A 21331-nucleotide genomic window follows, 5' to 3' on the forward strand; every position below is an offset into this window, starting at 1 on the left:
GTCAGGCATCCTCTAGCTACAAAAAGTCAACTCATTTGTTCTGTAACTTAAAAATAAAATCCAGTGTACAGAGCATCTTAGACTACTTGGTTCATAGGACCCAGGCAAAATGAAATTAATATTTTGTATCAGGAGTCCTTCCAAGCAGCTGTTTCACCTTTTTCATTTCAGCATTTGAACACAGCCAGGTAGCTCTTTCACAAGATTCCACTTGACATTTTGGTGAGGAATCAAGAAGGGCCTATAATCTTTCCTCCTTATCACACACACAGCACTGCAGAGTACTGCTAACTTTCTGTGACTCCTCTGACAACTTTCACAAGAAAAGGCATAAATCAGATCTCAACTGAAAAATGGACACAACCTGCAGCTCTCAATATGCAAATATCACATTTTAAACTATTGCCAAGGTGAAGCAGTAGCCATAACACATCCAGTTGTTGACCATTAAGACAGACTTGAGCACTATTAAGACCACACTTTAAGGCACTGGCAAAGACTGCAGTCTAAAAATCCGCCAGCAGATTCAAACAAACCATATTTAATACTTGAAGATAGCTATGCTAACAAAACACATCCCTGTGTTTTGTATAATTGATAGTTACACAAATAAGTGTGCAGCTGTTTACTTAGCATTATGCAAGATTTATGTAGCCACCAGCAAGACAAAGTGTTCTCTTCTACTTCTCTAAAAATCATTTTTAGGCAACTAGAGCTTTGCCAGGAGCTTCCATCCCAATGACAGAAGACCAGGGTAGAGCCTCACACTTTGGCAATCTTTAATTCAATAATGTGTCACATCCCACTGATAAATATCAGTAAAACACAACTCACTTCTGTAAGTCATAATTTACTTGAAACCATCACTAAAGCAGAAGTTTCAGGAAACATGCACAAATACTGACAGAGATAGCTGATGTCATCAATAGGCCACTGTTTTTGTAAGGTCATGGTCATCAGGGAATGTCACTGAGGCAAGCATTCCTATCTTCAAGAGCACGGAGGAGGATCTGGGACACCACAGCACAGTAAAACTCACCTTGATCTCTTGGAAGGTGATGTAGGAAACAGCTATTGAAAACCATTTCCAAGCATAGAAGGCCAAGATGAGAGAGCAGTTTGCACAAATTCATGGCGGGAAGTTACATGTACTAAACAGCACTATGAACAATGTGAGATGAGAAAAGAGCTGATGTGTCCACCCCATCTGTAGTAGGGCTTCTGAGAAGCCTCCCACACCCCATTTTCATGTGGACTGATGAGGCACACGACAGAGACATGAGGCAGACTGAAAACTGACCTGCCTGGCTCAAAGGACTCTGTCAGGGGCATCACAACCAGGCCAGACAGGGCCAGACATCAGTGGTGAACTCTGAGAGTCAATGATGTTTAACATCTTCATCAGTGACCTGGCTGAAGGCACAGAGTGCAGTTTCAGCAACTTTACACAACAGAAAACCAGGAGCAATCCAAACACGAGAGGGTTGTGATGATACTCAAAGTGCCTCGAAGAGGTGGAGGAATGGGCAGCAATCCTATGCAGTTCAAAGGGAAGTGCAAAGTTCCCTGCCTATGGAGGAACAAACCCATGAAAGAGAATGGCCTGGAAACCAAACATCAGAAGCAGCTTTGCAGAAGAGGACCTGAAGCTCAGAAAAAAAAACAAGCAGAGCATCACCAGGAAGGTGCACTTCCAAAGGCCACCAGCACCTGGGCTGCACCAGAACAGCACTGTCAGCACTTTGGAAGTGGTGATCCTTCCTCTAATGCAAGTTTTAGCAAGTGTCTTGATTTCTGTTGTTTTGTTGAAGTTTTGAAATTATTTTTTGGAGCAAAGATTTGTTCCATCTTTGGTATTTTTTTAAAAACTAATAGTTCAAATAAATTTTTCCCCCAGCCCAAGATTTATTTCTCATTAAATACTGAAACATAGAAAGCCATGATTTGTTACCTGAAAGCATGGCACAAATCAATGTCATTCATTCATCACAGGAATGCTAGAACAGTCCAGAGAAACAGATATGGCCCGACCCAGGGTACAGCAGTCCATTGTTTTCCCTCTCCACTGCACATGGCTGAAAATGCACACAGCATGCAGCTCTTCCCACTGCTTCCCAGAATGCAACATTGTCCAAAATGCATTTCATGTCCAATAAAAACTTGTCACTGTCCAAAGAGTTAGGGAAAGGAACAGAGATAAAGCTATTGCAAGTATCTATAGTGTTTTTAAACTCTTATATTTAATTCAGTGAAATTCAGAGTTAGCACCAGACTCTGCTATGACTTAAATTCACACCCACTGATCCTACATAAGCTTTACCAACAAGTATAACTTCAATCTTACTATAGAATTGATAAAAACATCTATATATTCTGTGGCATTGCACTGATTGAGTGAACTCAAAGTGAATGCAATCACTGCTTAGCGCCTCTAAAAGATGAACCATTAAAAATAGCATAGACACGGAGTATAGCATAAAAACATAGCAAAAATAGCATACATGGAGTAAGCTTCATGTATAATCTCTTGTTTCAACCTACTGTTTGTAATTGTCTCAATTACTGTTTGTAATTTTTTGTAATTGCTGATTTTTAACACAAGCTTCCTGTGTTCTTTGATGTAAACTTCTCAGAATCCTGAGAAATTCCATGTCTGAAACTTTGTTTACTAAAGCACAAAATATATGTATATGTACAAAATATAAAGCAAGCTGTGAAAAAGTAATCTTGTATAGACAGAACACAAAACCACAAAAACAGGTGTATGTATGTCATGGGTCATAAAATAGATGAGTTGTATATTTTACTCTGAAAAACAAACAAAAAAAAATCACAATTTTTAAAAATGCCTTCATAATACTTATGAAAAAGGTAACACCCTAAAGCATCCTAAAGCATTTGTGCATTCTGATGCACAGATGTAGGAAACAAACCTATGGACTGTAATTGGCACATGCAAAAGAAAAGGGACTAATTCCAACACACCCTCCTGGATTAGTTTAACACAACCCTAATCCTCTAACCTCAAAGCCAGGTTGGATGGGCTTTAAACAAGCTGGTCCTGTGGAAGGTGTCCTTGCCCATGGCAGGGGGATTGTAACTAAATGAACTTTAAGGTCCTTCCAACCCAAACCACTTCATGATTCCTTCAGAAGGACATCACTTCCACTGCCAGCAGATAAAAGAGGTAAAGCACCACTTTTGATAAAATTATTGTAGGCAGTGCTTTTATTTTTGTCACCCATTACAATCCTGGGCTGCAGTAATGTAGCTTGGCAAGAAAAACATACAAAGGCAGCTTGCAACTGTCCTGGGGGAAAGTGCAGCTTAAAGAAATGTGTAGTAATTTTTTGTATGAGCTTCAACATAAATTGGATGTTAAAAACTTCAAACATCCAAGTTAAAAATTAACTAGCAGAGGGATAACATTAATTACAATCCCTTCCACATGCTCAATAGCAAGCAAACCCAAATTATTTTCTGTGTATGAAGACATTACACAGGATAATGCATATTGCTACCATATTCAATTTTTTTCCAAATATTTTGCTATTAAACTTCTTTTCACTTCACAGAATGGTACAACAAGATCAGACTCTCCTAGAAGTGTTTTAAGCTTGAAAGTCCATCTTAAGGACTCAATCCAGCTGAAAATCTTAATGAAAGGACCAAACATCTTTCAACAGACCAGTCTTTGCAGGAAAGTGGTCACATCTACAGCTGCAATAAATCTCTGCCTCTGTAGGACCATGTGCCTGTCAATGCAGCATCTTCCCTGAGGAAGGCAATCTTCCAACTTTCCTGGCATCTATGAAGAAAAGGTTTTTTTCTTTAACTAGTATTTCTAGCATTCACCTAATAGAACATTATGCATCTTTCCAAATATAAGAAAAGCTGAAACAGACCATGTTTTATACCTGCATAAATACCTGAAGTAACTACCAACTTGCTCCAGTAAGGTTTTGCTGAAACACACCTTACAAAGCTAAAATACACTACAGTTTTAGTAGCATTTATGATATGGGTTTACTAGCAATAAGAAACAGCTCTGACTCAAAAATCTTTCTCTAAAGAAAGTATCTTCATGTTCACCTTAAACAGAACTAATCAGCTCCTTCTGGTTAAGTTATATTTTGACTTAGTAAATTCGTTTACAAAAAGTATCTTCCTCCAGTAAAAAGTATTTTTAAAAGTCCAACTTTCTTTCCAACAGACATGATTATGGTATAACCTTAAGAATCAGGAAAACTGCATGTTCTGTGCAATTACTCAGCAGTCAAGACATTGCAAATTTATTTGTCTTACTAGTTTGTTTTGAAGACAGTATAAAATCAAATGTTTATATGAAAATCTAAAATGTGATGTCTGCATTTTACTGCAGTCAAATTATATCACATAATTATTTGATAAATTAACTTTAGACATGTTACTGTTTTAGTTTTCATCCAGCTAATTTCAGAATGCCAGCTTTCACCAAACACTTCTTCCCAGTGATGAGCACATGGGTTCTTAGGTGAGTAATTCCTACATTCAATAGTTTAAACAGCATATTTCAGTACATTTCCACAGATTATACACTGAAAATCAACTACTACAAAGAGTCACAGGCACAAAACAGCTGACACCTTTAAGTGCAGTAGAACAATTCACAGTCAGGGAAGTTCACCTACATTCATTCAAGGTGAGACAGCAAAAACAAAATTGGTCATATTTTTAACAGCCATGCTGGGAACCTGCAGAAGCTGCTTCTAACCAGACACCTGCCCTGCCTGTCCCCCACCTGCCTTCACGGCCCCATATATTCAAGTTTCTGCTCCTTCATCACTTCTGTCTGCCAAGAAACAATAAGAAAAGTGCCAACGCAAACTACCTGAGGTGCCATTACTTCTAGATTCAGTGATGCTTAAATTGCTTTTATATGGGAAAGAAAATGTTGATGCTCCATTTTCCAAAAGTACAGAATGAAGTTATCTTCTAGATGGGGCAGAGGACAAAGGGAATGAATTTTAAAAAAAATACAGCTGCTTAAGAAATTTTGAGTCTGGGTACCTAAAGGATGAAGGTTATTGCTGAGACAGCAATAACCAGTTAATAGGTAGACTTTTCTATTGCTCCTTACTACGAAGGGAAACGAAGCAAAAAATGAAATTTGGGAAGAAACTTTAACATGTGCACCCATGAAGTCTTCCTAGAGAAAGGGTCATATGTTACTAAGTTTCAAATCTCACCTCCCCCTCTCCATTCATTGACTTAGAGCAAGTGCGGGGATGACACGTCCAGTCACATACAGAAGAACCACCTAAAGAGGCTGGAACGTGTTATTTTGCATACACCCAAGAAATAAAGGTGCTTCACTGAACTGAAAACTCTGACTGTCCACTAATGCGTCAGAAAAGAACATTTAACCACAGGGAATATAAACTCTTTCTCATGCCAACAGGAGAGACACACTCGCAAATCCCTCTACCAAATCTGACATGTGGGTTTAAAGACTCAATCACCAGTGTCACAGAGCCAGACAACACCAGAAATGCTACAATGAATTTTCGTTGATCATAAATGGAATTACATTCCCAGAGCTGCTCCTTTGGCAGGATCCCTTTCTAAAGCAAGACACAACTAATTTAATAGATTACTACTCATACTTGTTATAACTGTAACTTTAAAAATACAAACATAACAGTAAATTATCAGAAAGAGCTGGGAATGAAGGAAAGCTTTTATCACTAAATTCATACAGCTTTCACTTTACCCTTGCATAATAACGATGTATTGGCAGTATCCCTTGACAAGAAGCATGAGATTAACTATGTAGCTGGCCAGGAATATCTATTCTGTTTAATCTATTTTTCTGAAGGGGCCATCTGCTCTTATTTCTTCATTTGGTGGCTTAGCTTGGAATTGCATTCACTATTCTGTTAGGATTTCAATTAGGTACACAAAAAATTTCTCCCATGTCAGGATGGCTGTTTGAGGGTAAAGTACTTTAAGGGGAAAAGGTGTTATTACAGGAAGTTGATTGACTATTATTGATACAGCTCAAACAGCTGATTAGTCATCAATAAAATGAAAGAAAAATAATGCTAACATTTGTTTTATTGCAGCACAGCTTGACATCCATTACTAACAGTATGCACAGCCATTTTTAAGGTACCAAACCTGAATAAAGGAACTACATTTGCTTTCTACATTCCCTCCACTCAGCTCTTTTCCAATGACTCTGCAGAAAATCTTCAGATCTCAGCTTTAATAACAGCTCCTTTCCAAATCAGGAGCCAAAAAATACCTCATACAGATGCTGACAAGACATTCCGACGTGATTAGCATCATTTGCACAGACTTAGAAATAATGAAGTTACTGCTAAAACACTTACTGAAATACAAGCTACAGGGTTGAGCTCTAGCTAGTTACTACTACTCCAGTGCAATAATAGAAAGTTAAGCAAAATTGTCTGAAAGAACAGTAAATAATTAAACCTATAGTTTTACCTTATACTTTATCCAAGTGGGGGAAAATAAAGTACTTTTGATTCCGTTATTTCCTATCTATTTCACTGCTTTCCCCAGAAAAATGACCAAGCAGGAGGCTATCCAGCAAGCTGAGTACTTCAGCTATTGCCTAGAGTAACTAAATAAATACTCAGCATCAGCCTCATGCAAGGCATCAGAGCAAGCAGCCCCCGAGTCCAGGCAGTCACTGGAAGCTTGGGTCATCGCTCTGAACACAGGAACAGGAATAAGGGATTGGTACCTTCAGGACCTACAACCTACTCAGAGGCAGAAAATACATTATGTCAGCACAATGCTCAGCACACCAGTCAAGTCTAAACTATAATCTAGAAGTTAAGAAAGCAAATCACATCCATTTTCCACTATCAGGGCATTAATCTAAAGGATAATTCGCTTAGAGCTCTTTATAAACCTGATCCCACAGCCAGTTACTTGCCACTTATGTGGTAATGAAATACACACCAGCATTTTTAATTAATTTTACATTGAACTACATGAACTATTACTTAGGGTTTCAAACAAGGCCTATTATTTCAGGTCTACAAACTATATAAGTGCATCTATAAATAAATAATTTATAAATACCATTATGGTAATTTCCCTGTACTCTCCATTTAATCAGTGGATAATAAAGGAATATTTTAAGAGCTTGAAATTTAGAAGTCTGGGAAAATTTCTTTTAAAATTTTGTTCAAGATTTTTCAAATTGGACTGACAGCGGTCTTAATAGTTTAAGCATACATGAAGAAAACACCACGGGGCAAAGCTACTTCATTGAAGGGTTTGGGGTGGAACTGACTTTAAATATCATCTAGTTCCATACCCCCTGCCACGGGCAGGGACACGTTCCCCTAGACCAGGCTGCTCAGAGCCGCATCCAACCTGACCTAGAACAATCCAAGGATGGGGCTTCCACAGCTTCTCTGGGCAACCGGTGCCAGTGCCTCAGCACACACAGAGAATTTCTTCCTAATATATAATCCAAATTTCTCCTCCTTTTGTTTAAAGCCATCCCTGTGTATGATATGGTGTTATCCTCAATATATGAAGTGTGGGGCAGAAAGAGCTGGTGAACATTTGGAGTGGGAGGAATGAGGAAAGGGGAGGGTGTTCCAGGTGGAAGCGTTTGTCTCCTCGAGCCACAGTCAGGTGTGATGGAATCCTGGAATTCCTGGAGATGGCTGAACACTTGCCTGCTCATGGGAAGTGGAGAAGGGATTCCTTGTTTTCATTTGCTTTGTGTGCAGCCTGCACCTCGCTTATCAAAGTATCCTCTCTTCACACAGAGTTTTGTAGTTTTTAATCTTCCGATTCCCGTCCCCATTCCCTCGCGGGGGAGGAAGGGAGCGAGCGGCCGCGGGCTGGGGTTACAGCAGGACAGGGACACAGCTGCGCTTGAGGACAGACAGACAGAACACATCTGGCTGCGAATTCTGCTGCCACGGCCAACACCGACGGCACCCGCCTGGCACCGAGCCCGCTCTCCCGAGGGGCTGGAACCTGAGCCCAGCCCCGGGGATCACACCCGCTCCTGAGCGTTCCGGGGAATCACACCCGATCCCAGGAGCCCCAGTCCCGCCTCTCCCGGGGATCACACGCGATCCCGGGAGCCCCAGTCCCGCCTCTCCCGGGGGATCACGCCCATACCTACAGCCCAAATTCCGCCTCTCCCGGGGATCACACGCGATCCCAGGAGCCCCAGTCCCGCCTCTCCCGGGGATCACACGCGATCCCAGGAGCCCCAGTCCCGCCTCTCCTGGGGGATCACGCCCATACCTACAGCCCAAATTCCGCCTCTCCCGGGGATCACACCCGATCCCACAGCCCCGATCCCGCTTCTCCCGGGGATCACACCCGATCCCACAGCCCCGATCCCGGCTCTCCCGGGGATCACACCCGTTCCTAAAGCCCCGATCCCACCTCTCTCGGGGATCACACCCGTTCCCACAGTCCCGATCCCGCCTCTCCCAGGGAATCACATTCGATCCTACACCCCCGATCCCGCCTCTCCCGGGGGATCACACCCGATCCCACAGCCCCGAGCCCGCCTCTCCCGGGGGATCACACCCGTTCCTAAAGCCCCGAACCCGCCTCTCCCGGGGGATCACACCCGATCCCACAATCCCGATCCCGGCTCTCCCGGGGGATCACACCCGACCCCGGGAGCCCCGCAGGGCCGGGCCGCTGTCGCCCCCTCCTGGCACCGCTCCAGAAATAACTCCCGAAGCGCTCTAAAACCCTCTCGAAACGGCTCCCCCACAAATGAAACATAGATCCCCTTTTCTCGTAATTAGTGCCCTGATCATAATAGAGTTGCCTGGCAAAGATGCATTCAAAAGTCGTTCTGCAAAAGCTGCATCATAAATAGCTCTGCATCACTACATGTAAAACGCTGTATTAGAGTCTTGTGGGAGAGCCCACTGTGAAATGCTTCCTGTGCTCATATTAATAGTTCATAATGGCCCAAGATCCTAAAATTCACAGATGATATAAGGCTGGAAAAATTCTTCAGAGGTCATTAATTCTCTGTCATGGTTTAGCCCCAGCTAGCAGCTAAGCCCCATATAGGTGCTCCCTTCCCACTAAGAGGATGGGGGAGAAATCTGCAAGGGTAAAATTAATCAGACTTTGTGGGTTGACATAAAGACAGTTTAATAGTAGGTAAAGCAAAATCCATACACATAAGCAAAACAAAACAATTAATCCAACCCTTGTCATGGCCAGACAGATGCTCAGCAATTCCAAGGACAGCAGGGCTCTACCACACGTAATGGTGACTTGGGAAAACAAACACCAATGCTCCAAACTTCTCCTCTTCCTTCTTCCCCCCAGCTTTATACACTGGGCATGATGCCATACAGTCTGGAACATCTCTTGGGTCAGTTGGGGTCAGCTATCCCAGCTGTGTCTTACTCCATTCCTTGTTCCCTCCCACCTCCTTGCTGGTGGGGTGAGGAGCAGAAAGGCCTTGAATGAGCATAAAAGGCCTCTGTGTGAGCTCTGCTAAGCAGTAATGAAAACATCCCTGTGTTATCAACACTGTTTTCATCACAAATCCAGAATAACCTCACATTGGCTAATCCCAGCCAAAAACACCACATGCCTCACAAGCACTTTATGACTACACTTACATCATTCCCAGCATTTGTTTCACGTAGTATTAACAGGCTTCTGTGAAGACTCAGGTGCCTGCAGAAACAAAAAGGTCTAAAGCACAGATAGAGCAAGCCTTAAAAACATGATAAATATTTTGTTGTATGCTTTCATACGGTGGGCCAATAAAAACCTAATCATTTTTCCAGACCATGGATGCATGGTGTAATAAAAAGGTCAAGGGTATATGATAAGCAAAAAGAATCTTTAAGACTAATCTTTGTAACACAAGACAAACTGGACCACAAGAGTCTTTTCCAGTGTTTAAGATCTAGTACTAGGTGCTGCATTTCACCTTGCAGACTTATCCAGCCTAGGATATTACTGGGATAACTCTACATAGGAAGCAAGTGTTAACAAGGGCTAAAGGTATCACTGCAGCCCATCTGCTGTGAAACAGCTTAGCTCCTCCAGACACACCAGGCTTTAAATGGAGCAACTGAAACAATCATTAAGAACAAACACTTTTCTTCTGAAAACATCCTCTGAAACATCTCCAACTATGAAAAATATTTTGGGGAACCATTTAAAGTAAGGCAGAAAACTGATCTGTGACCAAGTTTTTCTTCAAAACTAGGATTTCTTGAGCCTAAAGTAATAGGCCAGAAGTGGTCATGAAGCAGTTGGATACTTAATAAAGCAAAAAAATGCTTTCTGAACTTTCATGACTCTACAGATGGATCAAGAACATCATACCCAAACTGTGTTTCTATAGCTGAGAAAAATCTACTTTCCTTCAAGCTCAGGAGGGGAGATGGGGCACAGTTAAACACAATAAAAACTCAAATAACCAAAGAGACATGAAGAACCATAGTGCCTTTCATTTTCACAGAAGAGAAATTTATCATTTAGCATTAGTCTGGTGGACAGAGAAGGAAAGGGTGATTTTTTTACTTCACTGCTTTACCTCATGGAGCTGTATCACTGAAGTCAGCATAGAGGGCACCATAGCATTTCTGCTTAATAGCAGAAGAGAGGCAACAAAAATGTCCTTAACCCTCAAATACTGCAGGGAGCACAAACTGGGCTTCTTACCAGGGACACATCAGGACTGGTACTTGACGACCTCTAGTTAATTAGGACATGGATCAAAATGAACCAGTAACAAAAACCTTTGTACACTACCAGCAAACAGAAAAGGACACATGAAAGGAAGAATGGCCACATTAGAAGCAGTCCTTCCATTTCTACATCTGAAAATCACAATTTTTATCCCAAAGCAGTAGGAAAAATTGGCTGAAAACATCTAAAACCTTTTGCTTTCAAACACATCTGCGTCCCAGAGTACTGTTACTGAATGGTTTGAGGCAATAAAAGGCTACAGACACATTTCTTCTCCAAGCATTCAACAAATGCAGCAGCAGTGAGAGAAGTAATTTACAGAATTATAGAATATCCTGACTTGGAAGGGACCCACAAGGACTGAAGTCCAACTCCTGGCCCCGTACAAGACCAGCTCAAGAATCCCACCATGTGGCTGAAAGCATTGTTCAAATATTTCTTGAGCTCTGTCAGGCTTGGTGCTGTGACCACTTCCCTGGGGAACCTGTTCCAGTGCCCAACCACCCTCTGGGTGAAGAGCATTTTCTCAACATCCAACCTAAACCTCCCCTGACACAGTTTCAGGCCTTTCCCTCAGGTCCTGTCGCTGGTCCCAAAGAGAAGAGATCAGTGCCAGCCCCTCATGAGGATGTTGCAGACTGCAGTGAGGTCTTCCCTCAGTCTCTTCTTCTCCAGGCTGAACAAGTGACCTCAGCCACATTTCACATGGCTTCGCCCCCAGACCATTCATCTTCATAGTCCTCCTCTGAACACTCCTATATTTTTCCTATATTGTGATTTATATTGTGGTGTCTGAAACTGCACACAGTACTTAAGATATTTTCCTACACTCTTTGTCTTGTCCACATAAAGGCATCTTACTCAGACTGTTCCTTTTGAACAACCCTGATGGATTACTAAAGTCAAAGAAAATCAGTAAATCCTCAAAGGATTTGCAACTTCAGATTTTCACTGTCACTATATTATACCAAGATCAGCACAGCAGTGGTTGTTATAACAAATTTTTTGTTGGATCAAGTACAATGGGCTTACTGAAATGATTTCTAATATTTTAGGTTTCCAATTACTTTGTCAACAAATTCTTCCTAGAAAATAAAGACTTATAAAAGAGCACCTATACAAGCCAAAAATGTGAAAGATTTACCATCTAAAAGAATTAAACTGACATTTTTTTGCTGCCTTGCAACTATGTTGAAGTTGAGTTGCTACCTGCAGCCAAAAGTCTGATAAACACATCAAAATAAGAAATGAAAAGCATCCAGAAAATAGCAGCTAGAGATGGAGAACAGAAAAGAAATCCATTTAACTGCCTAGTTTCTTAATAAGTTTGCCTTGACAATAAGGTAAAATAGTGAAAAACAACAACACAACATAAAAGAACCATAAGTGATGAATATGACAAAGGCAAGTTGAAGCAAAGGAAAATTTAAAGATAGGATAAACACACAAAGAACAAAACATACACGGCGCAGCTGTTGAGGTACAAAAATACATCAGTCAGTCTAACAATGCTTTTTCATGCATCATCTCCAGTTACTGCTCTTGAATTTGCTCCTTGGCATAAACAGCCAACCTACAGCTACTGTACAGCCCAAGTCATTGACAGTTCAAAGAGCTTAACAATTTAGCAGGGATCAAATGTCCATAAATGCAACTCATTATGGGGCAAAGATGTCAAGATATTCAAAATCTACTGGTCCTTATATCTGGTTTAAGAGTTAATCATCCACTGCTAAAGCATTGTGCATTTTTTCATTTGTACTTCTTGGCCAGACATTTCTGCATCAATTTGAAGGGCCTCTTTGCACCTTTATTCACTCCTGCAGGCAGTCAGGCTCTCAAAGCACAAGTCAAAGATCCCTTTCACACACCAATCAGACTAGCAAGAGGCCTACAGACCTTCTCAAACTTGCAAAGCATTGTATTTTTCCATGATTTCCTCAAAGATTAAGACATATGGACTTGTGTAAGTAGAATGTCACAAGAAAATTAAATTCCTGAGTCCATATGCCCTTATGGCCTTAGCTTAAGGCCATAAAGATATTAATTTTCTAGCTACTGCTACACTTGAAAAAAAAAATCACATTTGGCTAGAAATATATGGCTCTAAAATAATTCCCAGAACTATCACCACCACTACCAAACAGCTCCCCTAGCATGGGTGAGACTTGCCTTCCCAGGAGTCAGGGGTAGACAACCCCACTTTATCAAGTATTCCACATACCCAGTATAGAAGCCTTGTCCTTTGTTATGTTCTATTTGAAAAACAGCATTAATAATGTAAACATTAAGCATGCAAGATTCCTGCAGAGCTCAGCTAAGAACAGTCAGTTAATTCACCATAAAATATTAGGTGTGTCAGTTACCAGTTAATCTATTTAAACATGCTTTTTACTGAACCCTGCTAAATACTAATTAAAAAGTCATGCAGTACCACACTGAATACTTTACAGGCGCTTCTCAACTCTGAACTTGGATACCTGATTCCTTCAAACGAAAGTGCATCCTAAATTCTTTTGTTTCTTAATTATACTTGAAGCCAGAGGGCAGAAAGGTCACATACATAAATTCTAAGTACATGCAAGAAAAGTCAAACAAGCCACAGGCCAGAGGAACAGTGCTGTGACCTTCTTGCTGATTTCCCCAGTAAATAAGTACTCAGAAGGTTACGGTTTTAATTTGCATGGCTGGTGTCAAAAAGGATTGAAAGTGACAAACCATGTCAGGCTGCATTTGAAACCTTTAAATTCAATCTCTCTCATTGACTGCCAAAGTGAGTGTGCAAGTGAATGAGGAGTCAGCTTTGCACTAACTGTGATTGCAGCGAGTGGCTCTAGGCTCAGTCAGGCTTCAGAACAGATGAGCCCAGGGATGGAGAAAGTATAATTATCTTCAGCTGCATTTTGCAGAAGCCCTGTTAACATGACTGGAATATCTGATAAATCACTTCCTCAGCCTTTTAAGAGAGCAAGATTGGAATCTAACTTTTAGGAAGCGCTCTGACTGCTCCAATACAGTTTCACTGCAGTAAAAGCAAAGAGCAACCACAACAAAAATGTGAACTTCTGAAGTTTTACCAAACACAGATAGCTGAGATGAGAGACAGACTCTGAAATATCCCTTCTGCCCTCCAAGAGTTACTACTTTTCATGCTGCTTTAAGAAAACAGAAATACAACCCAAGTCAGCCTTCCCTAGTTTGATGGTGCAACCATTACATCGTATCCATTCCCATTACTGCCACTTCAATTTCTCATCACACTTGGCCTGGAAAATATCCAATTCCACCTAAATGTTTTGCTTAAACTCTTGTCTTCTAGTAATCAGACTAAACCCAGAAGAGTTTATTTCTGGTTAACTGCTAAGAATGGCAACTGAAAGTGACCAGCAGTCTGAAAAAAATCTGAGAAGCACAAAACTTACTACGTTTCATATGCCGCTCCGAATAATTTTAAAACACAGTCAGCTTTCTACAGCCATATCTCATTTCAAGTGCTTTGAAACCCACAGAGAGTAGGACACTTGAAACAAGTATTGTTTGTGACTGATACTATAATGACAAAAAGGAGAGTTTGGGGTTACACAGATGGAGTACATTCAACCCCATTAGTGAATGGAAGGAGCAGCACCATGTGTCTCTGCCATGCCACAAAACTTGTCCACACAGGAAAGTGGATGCTTCAGTGGCAAACTGATTACTTACATTACAACATAGGTATGTCACCTACACAAAATCACATTTGTTTTTGATAAATTAAATAAAAGCACAAAAACCCTTGCATACCTAGATTTATTGAAAGTTGTCCTGGTTTTGGCTGGGACAGTTTATTTTCTTCCTAGTGCCTGGTACAGTGCTGTGATTCAGATTCAGTATGAGTTGACAACACAGTAATGTTGTGGCTGTTGCTAAGTAGTGCTTACTCTAAATCAAGGACTTTGAAGCGTCTCACGCTCTGCTGGGGAGCAGGTGCACAAAAAGCCCAGAGGGAACACGGCCAGGAGAGGTGACCTGAACTGGACAAAGGAATATTCCACAGCACAGGATGGATACCCAATATATAAACTGTGGGGAGTTGACTCAGAGCCACTGATTGCTGCTCAGGGACAGCCTGGGCATCAGTCAGCAGATGGGGAACAACTCTATTATGCATTACTTGTTTCTCTTGGGTTTTAGTCCTCTTTTTAATTTCCAGTATAATTGTTATATTTTACTTTATTTCAGTTATTAAACCCACAAGTTGTACCTTTTTTCAATTCTCCCCAGATTCCACCGGGGGAAAAGCAATGAGTGGCTGCACAGTACCTACCAACCAAGCTGAGCTTAAACCACAACAAAAATCAGTAATATATATGGAACCTTAATTTACTGTTGAGCTCCTACTTCAACAATTTTTACAAAGCCATCTCTGCTGAAAAGAAAAAAAAACTTAAACCACTAATGTCTTCCACAAAGCAGAAAGTGTACTCACCTCACACTCAATTCTCCCTGATATTCAGGGAGGAACAGCTCTGATTAGTGGTCCCAAGCAAAATTTGACACAAGAAACAGCAAGCCCCTGCTGATCACCACTAGCCATGTGGCTCAGGGAAGCCATTCAACACAGTTAGCACATACAGCCACCTACTGATAGGAAGGCTTGGTATTCCTGTACATCATCTCATCGACATTCTAAAGGAAGCCTTGCCAACTTCAGATACTACCTCAAATCTCAAAGCAGCTAAAATGAGCTTCTAAGGAAGAATTCCAGAGGTCCAGTCTGCACAAGAGAGCTGTCTTTCAGCAATGGAAGCAACCCTAACTTTCATTATGTACACATTTAATTATCTACACAAACCAAACAACCGCCAATCACCCATATTCAGGTCTCCCCTGTTGGAAATGTGTCTGGTATCACCATGTTTTATTTACAGTTTGCTTCTTCCATCTGCAGTTTCACATACTTCATTCAACATTCACTAACTGCTCGTCTTGAATCGCTACTATAAATAAATGTGAAAGAAGGTAAAGTAACTTTTCTGTCATGGATCCTTCAGTATTTTTAGAGCATCACTCATGAAACAAGTTATGAGAATTAACACTACACTTGCACGTTTACCAACATTTACATACAACCACAACTGCAGACAGCCTTCGAAATAAGGCTTGATTTCAGAACTACCATCACTCCCACAGAAAAATATTTTTCAGATTTCACATAAAGATGAGCACATGAGAATTGAAACTAGGAAAACACAAATGTACTAAGCTTTTCTTTCTCAATGCAATCTCATCTTTCCCCACGCTCCTCATTTACAGAACTTGCTATAAGCTAATAACTGGACAAAATTCCAGTTTCCACTGTCTGGTACCAGCTGCAAATTAATCCTATTATAATGCAATCTCATCTTTCCCCAGGTTCCTCATTTACAGAACTTGCTATAACTGGACAAAATTCCAGTTTCCACTGTCTGGTACCAGCTGCAAATTAATCCTATTAGCATGGTCATCTTACCACACATGCAAACAAGTCTATTTCCAATCTATAACATGCTATCTATAACAGGGTTTATAGGCAAAAGAAATCCCCTTTTTTGGATAGCTTAATGTTTGAGTATACAAACACATCTTAATTAGAAGAAGAGATAAAGTCTAGTCTCCTGGAAAAGATTCCCACTGTTCTAAAATTTAAGCAGCAGCTAAACGTTTCAATGACTCTTTAAAACAAAATTTAGACAATAAGTATTGTATTTGTGTCCCAAGGAAACGGGGCATCAAATCTTTGAACAGAGTTCCCAACAAGAAAAATCAGGACTTGCTATGCAGGAACATTGAAGGATACTGATATTTGATTTTACTGCTTTCAAAACACTGTTTCAAGGCAGAGAAACTTCTGTCATATCTTAATTCAGAAAGACAGATGAATAATACTGCCCACAAAATTATTCTTACAGCATCTTAGTTATTTCCACATCTTTCTTTTTTAACTGAAATGTTACCCAGGAACTTGAAGCAGGTCAAGCTCCACTTTTTAAATTTAAAATTATGTAATTTGTGCGTACACAAATTATAATGTGTAATTATAAGCATAATATGCAAATTAATCCACTTCCATTTGAAAACTATAATTACTACATTTCAGAAGTCTAGACCCAGGATTTTCCATAGAAACCAAAATTCAACATGACTGGAAATTTGTTAGCCATTTGGCTCTTCTGTCTAAGCAGTAAACATACCTCAACTACTTCAGCATCTCTAAAGGATTCTATTTCCTCCATACAACTCCTACAAATTACTCTTGAGTTTCTGAAGAAAGCCAGCTGATGTACAGTAGCTCAGTTTAAGTAAATACAGATAGCAAATTTAATGCCACTAAGACACCAAAATGCTATTACATAATTAAGCTGGTTATTTAAAGCACTTAAAACCTTTGCTAAGACATTCTCTCACAGATACCCAAAAGAAGCCAGACTTGGAAACCTGTTTCATTCTAAACTTAAAAGATAAACAAGTCCAGTTAAAAAACTAGACAAGCTATTTTATTTGCCTCCACATGAACTAATATAGAAAATAGTCAGTGGACCTGGCACACAAAATCCAAGCCAGAACCATTATATATACATTTCCACTAATAATTATCATTCATTTAAGTGCATAGAATTATTGCCATTGAGAAAAAAAAAGTCCCAGATAAAGTTATGTCATGGCAGCATGGGTTTGTAAAACATCCCCTCCTGAAGTCGTATTTCCCATCTGTATTATACAGGCACTCGATTTGATCTGGGTCTTTGGTGGTTCTACAATTAGACTATTTTAAATAGCTACTACACAGATTTCCATTTTAAACTGGAGCTAACCAGCTGATTAGTCACCCTCAATCTTTCTTTTCTCCACCTCTAACATGTGAAACACTTCAGATATAATTCAAGACTTCACTTTCAAAGTAAACAAAAAATCAGGACACCTACTAGATTACAGAGGTTGGATGCACATACATCTATACTTTTACACTGACAATACAGGTTCTTTTTCTGGAGTTGAATATATGCATGCAGATACTGTGATGAAAGGCAAAAGTTTCAGTCCTCCCATTTATCATTTCAATAAGAACCTCAAGAAATATCATAAACTCAGTCAAAAGGACAGATTTACTTCCTTTAACACTGTTTACAAAATAGTAAATCACATACTTCTGTAACTCCCTGGAATAACTTACACATGCAAAATGATTCTTCACTACCTGGAGAGGAACTTCAATAATTTGTAGCCAGCAAATTTAATTTTTACACTTTTTCATTTAGAGCTAACACAGGAAACAACTACTTTTTTAACATAATTCTCCTTTCCCCACAATCAACAGGGACATTTTTACAGATTTAAAGTTTGGGAAAATATGCAAAATACCAACCACCCATGAATATGGACCTTCAATTCACTTAGCATATGCATTCCACAGTTGAAAATGTGGCAGCTACCCCTAACTCCAGAGTATTCAGAAAACAGTAATTCTCCTTCTCATTCTGAGACAGGCATTTGCATCTATTACACATCAAAACCTACAACACACAAGAAGAACCCACATCAACTTAAACTTGTTGTTATAGGATGCAAAGCACACCAAGCACGGCTTTGTAATCATTGCAATTGAAGCCAAAATAATTTTGGCTATCACTATATTTGGTGTGTTAGAGGATCAGTTCATAGCTTATTTCACTTGAGCATCCTAAGCACTAGACAAGCATTGTCTTTCCAGAGCTGTACTTGAAAGTCGCCTGCCAATTATACAGTATCTCCAAAGGTACCTTAAATCATACTTTAATTCACATAGAATGACTTTTTAGTCAGGACCGCATCACTGAAACAAAAAACTAGCACTTTAAAGCACATCTGACCTGACAGATGCAGAAGGGGTGGGAGTAATTTATTATCTCGAGTTATATAATTGCAAAATAAAATATGCTTTGTGCTTTCTTTAAAGGCTTACTAAAACGTAGCAGAGCCTAAAGTTTCTAGGAAAAGCCATCGGCAATAGGCTCGTTGTTACGAAGGCTCACACGCATGTAAACAATCGGCTGTTCATTGTTCACAAACAGGGTAGAATAGGAAAACCTTCGGGGGTTTGAATTGACATGCAGCCCAAGCAGAGCACAGCAGACACGGCCATTCAGCTCGGAATAATCTATAACTGGAGAAAACACGGCGGGAAGAGGGGCAATGCGGGCAGGCACCCAGCGAGCGCGGCTGCCCGGCAGGGGCAGGGGAAGGCGCCGGGAGCCGGCGAACACCGACAGCCTGAGCACAACAAACCCCCCCAAGCGGTGCAAGGCAAGAGTGAACCCCGCTCCGAGAACCACCGGGAGCCTGAGCACAACAAACCCCTCCGAGCGGCGCAATGGGGAAGGGTGAACCTCGGGCTGAGCATCCGCGGCCGCCGCCGCTCACTCCGGCCCGTCCCCACCGCGGGACAAGGCACCCCGCGCCGCCCCGCCGCCCCTCACCTTGGTTGACCAGCCGCAAGGCGTGGGTGAAGGACGGGTCCAGCGAGTCCTTCTCCGCCATCAGCTCGGGCAGGTACTTCTCGTCCATGGCAGCGGCCCGGAGCGGCAGCGGAGCCGGGGCGCCGGGTGCGCCCGCGGGGAAGGAGCGGGTCCGAGTCCCAGGCAGAGGTAAATCCTCGGAGGCAGCGCTTCCCCCCGGCCGCCTCCCGCCCGGGGCTGCGGGGACGCATCCAGAAGGAAGCGCCGCAAGCCCCCGGCCAGGAGGGGGGAGAAAAGGGGCGCGGGCCGGGGGGACGCCCCCCCTCAGCAGACAAGGGATGCGGACAAATCACTCTGCGGAAGCGCTCAAGGAGGAAAGACGGGGAAGAGACGCGCCCCGGGAGCCGCTGACCCAGGCAAGACGGGAGCCGCACACACAATAAAAGAGCCTGTAAGGCGGCGGCAGGCGCTGCGCACAGACCCACAGCACAAACAACACCGGCGGCGACACAGCGCCCACTGAGCGCGCAAATCGCGCCGCACCAGGTTTATATACTGCCCCAGACCACGCCCCCGGCGGCCTTTAGCCCCGCCCACGAGCGGTGCCCCGCCCCGGCTCCTTCCAATGGGCGGGGATAGCAGAGCCCCCCAAGTGTCGCCGCCTTGCTCAAATGAAGGCTCCTATTGGATAGCGTGTCCTGTCAGTCAGAGACCAGCCGCAGCTTCTCATTGGTCGCTGCTGCTGGCCCCGCCTCCCCGCGGTCGGTGAGGGGCCGGTGCTGAGGGACCCTCCCAGAGCGGCTCCGCAGCGGGAGCCGAGCGGGAGCGGGACAGGGACAGTGCTTGGAGCAGTGGCGCTCATAGAGCCCCCTCATAGAGCCCCTCAGACCCCACAGTGACTCCTCCGACACACGAGGCCCCTTCGGGCACTCTCCGGGGCCATAGGATCTGTGAGAGGGGTCGGGGATCCAGGACGGCGTCCTTTCCATCCCTGTCAGATCTTACGGAGAAAGGCATATCTTGTGTTGAAAGTAGAGCAAACGCGATTTTATTTTCTTTTTCCCTCTCACAAACAGCGGTTTCCTCTATCCAGCGTTCTGTGCATTTGCCTCTAGTAATACAAACCACTTCATAAATAGCAGCCAAAAACCCGTATTTCTGATGAGTTGCCCAGATATGCGGCTGTAAGTGGGTTTGGGATTCACCCTGTTCTAAACCAGGAAAGAGAAGCAAAGTTTAAAAGACCTTGCTCAAGCCTATTTTTTTTTTCAGAGGATGCTTTTGTTATACAAGGTCACGATTCGCTCTGTTCTTTAGCTTTGAGCCTTTACATCGCTTCCTTATTAGTCCTTAGGTGTCTCATCAATGAATCTTGGGTGACAAAAGCCCGGAGGAAGCCAGACCAGCTCTTCTCTGTCACAGAGCACAAGGGCAAAGCTGAGCAAAATTACTAAATCACTGAAGCCAAACCCATAAAGTAACATTTTAAATCTGTGTTTACTGGATAAGCCAATAAGGAATTTTGATGATCTAGACTTAAAAGACCACGAAAAATACTCTTGTATCTGTGAATTGCATAACCATACATTTACTTCTGTATTTCATTTAAAAAAAAAAATCTGGGATATATCTTACTCATATCCTTGCAATACAGGTAGGAAGAAAGCCCTGAAAAAGTAAACCAACATAAGAAATGCACACGGAAAGCTTGGAAGCAGAGGTTAAGGCTCCCTTCTCAGAACTGCAAGTGCTCTTTCACCCTGAAAACCAAAAGACTATATTTTAAGCTATTTTATACCTTGTTGTATTTCACAGATTGCAATACCCTATGAAACAATGGCCGGTATGTTACAACATGAAACATACTCGATTTATACTGTCTGTACAACCATTCCAAATAAATCTTGATCCAAAATGAACAGAAGCAAATTTGCAAAGTTCTATTTAAAAAATTCTTTTGCATTACATCAAGCTCAATGGATAGAACTAAAGCATACAAGCAGCTGGAAGAATTTGAATTGAAACAAATGTTTTTTTCAACCTTCCATATACGTCTTCTATATAAAAGTACTGAAATGCAGCCATCTGTTGTGAAACAGGCAGGCACATACAACTCTTGACACAGAACAATATGTAGGAGTGTAATCTTTATT

At 41.8% G+C, this 21331-nt stretch overlaps 1 protein-coding gene across 3 annotated transcripts in view; it reads right to left on the bottom strand.

Moving 5' to 3' along the window:
- Window positions 1-19692, bottom strand: part of KHDRBS3 (KH RNA binding domain containing, signal transduction associated 3) — a 90496-nt gene extending 70804 nt beyond the window's left edge. For all 3 annotated transcript variants that reach the window (XR_005630122.1, XR_005630121.1, XM_039731510.1), the window contains exon 1: window positions 19200-19692. Coding sequence is in view for 1 of the 3 variants with exons in the window: in XM_039731510.1 (XP_039587444.1) it covers window positions 19200-19287 (88 nt within the window). In the remaining 2 variants the exon portion in view is untranslated. The remainder of the gene's footprint in view (window positions 1-19199) is intronic.
- Window positions 19693-21331: the final 1639 nt, after the last annotated feature.

Source organism: Passer montanus, unplaced genomic scaffold (assembly GCF_014805655.1).
Source record: "Passer montanus isolate IOZ18808 unplaced genomic scaffold, ASM1480565v1 scaffold78, whole genome shotgun sequence".
Taxonomy (NCBI): Eukaryota; Metazoa; Chordata; class Aves; order Passeriformes; family Passeridae; genus Passer; species Passer montanus.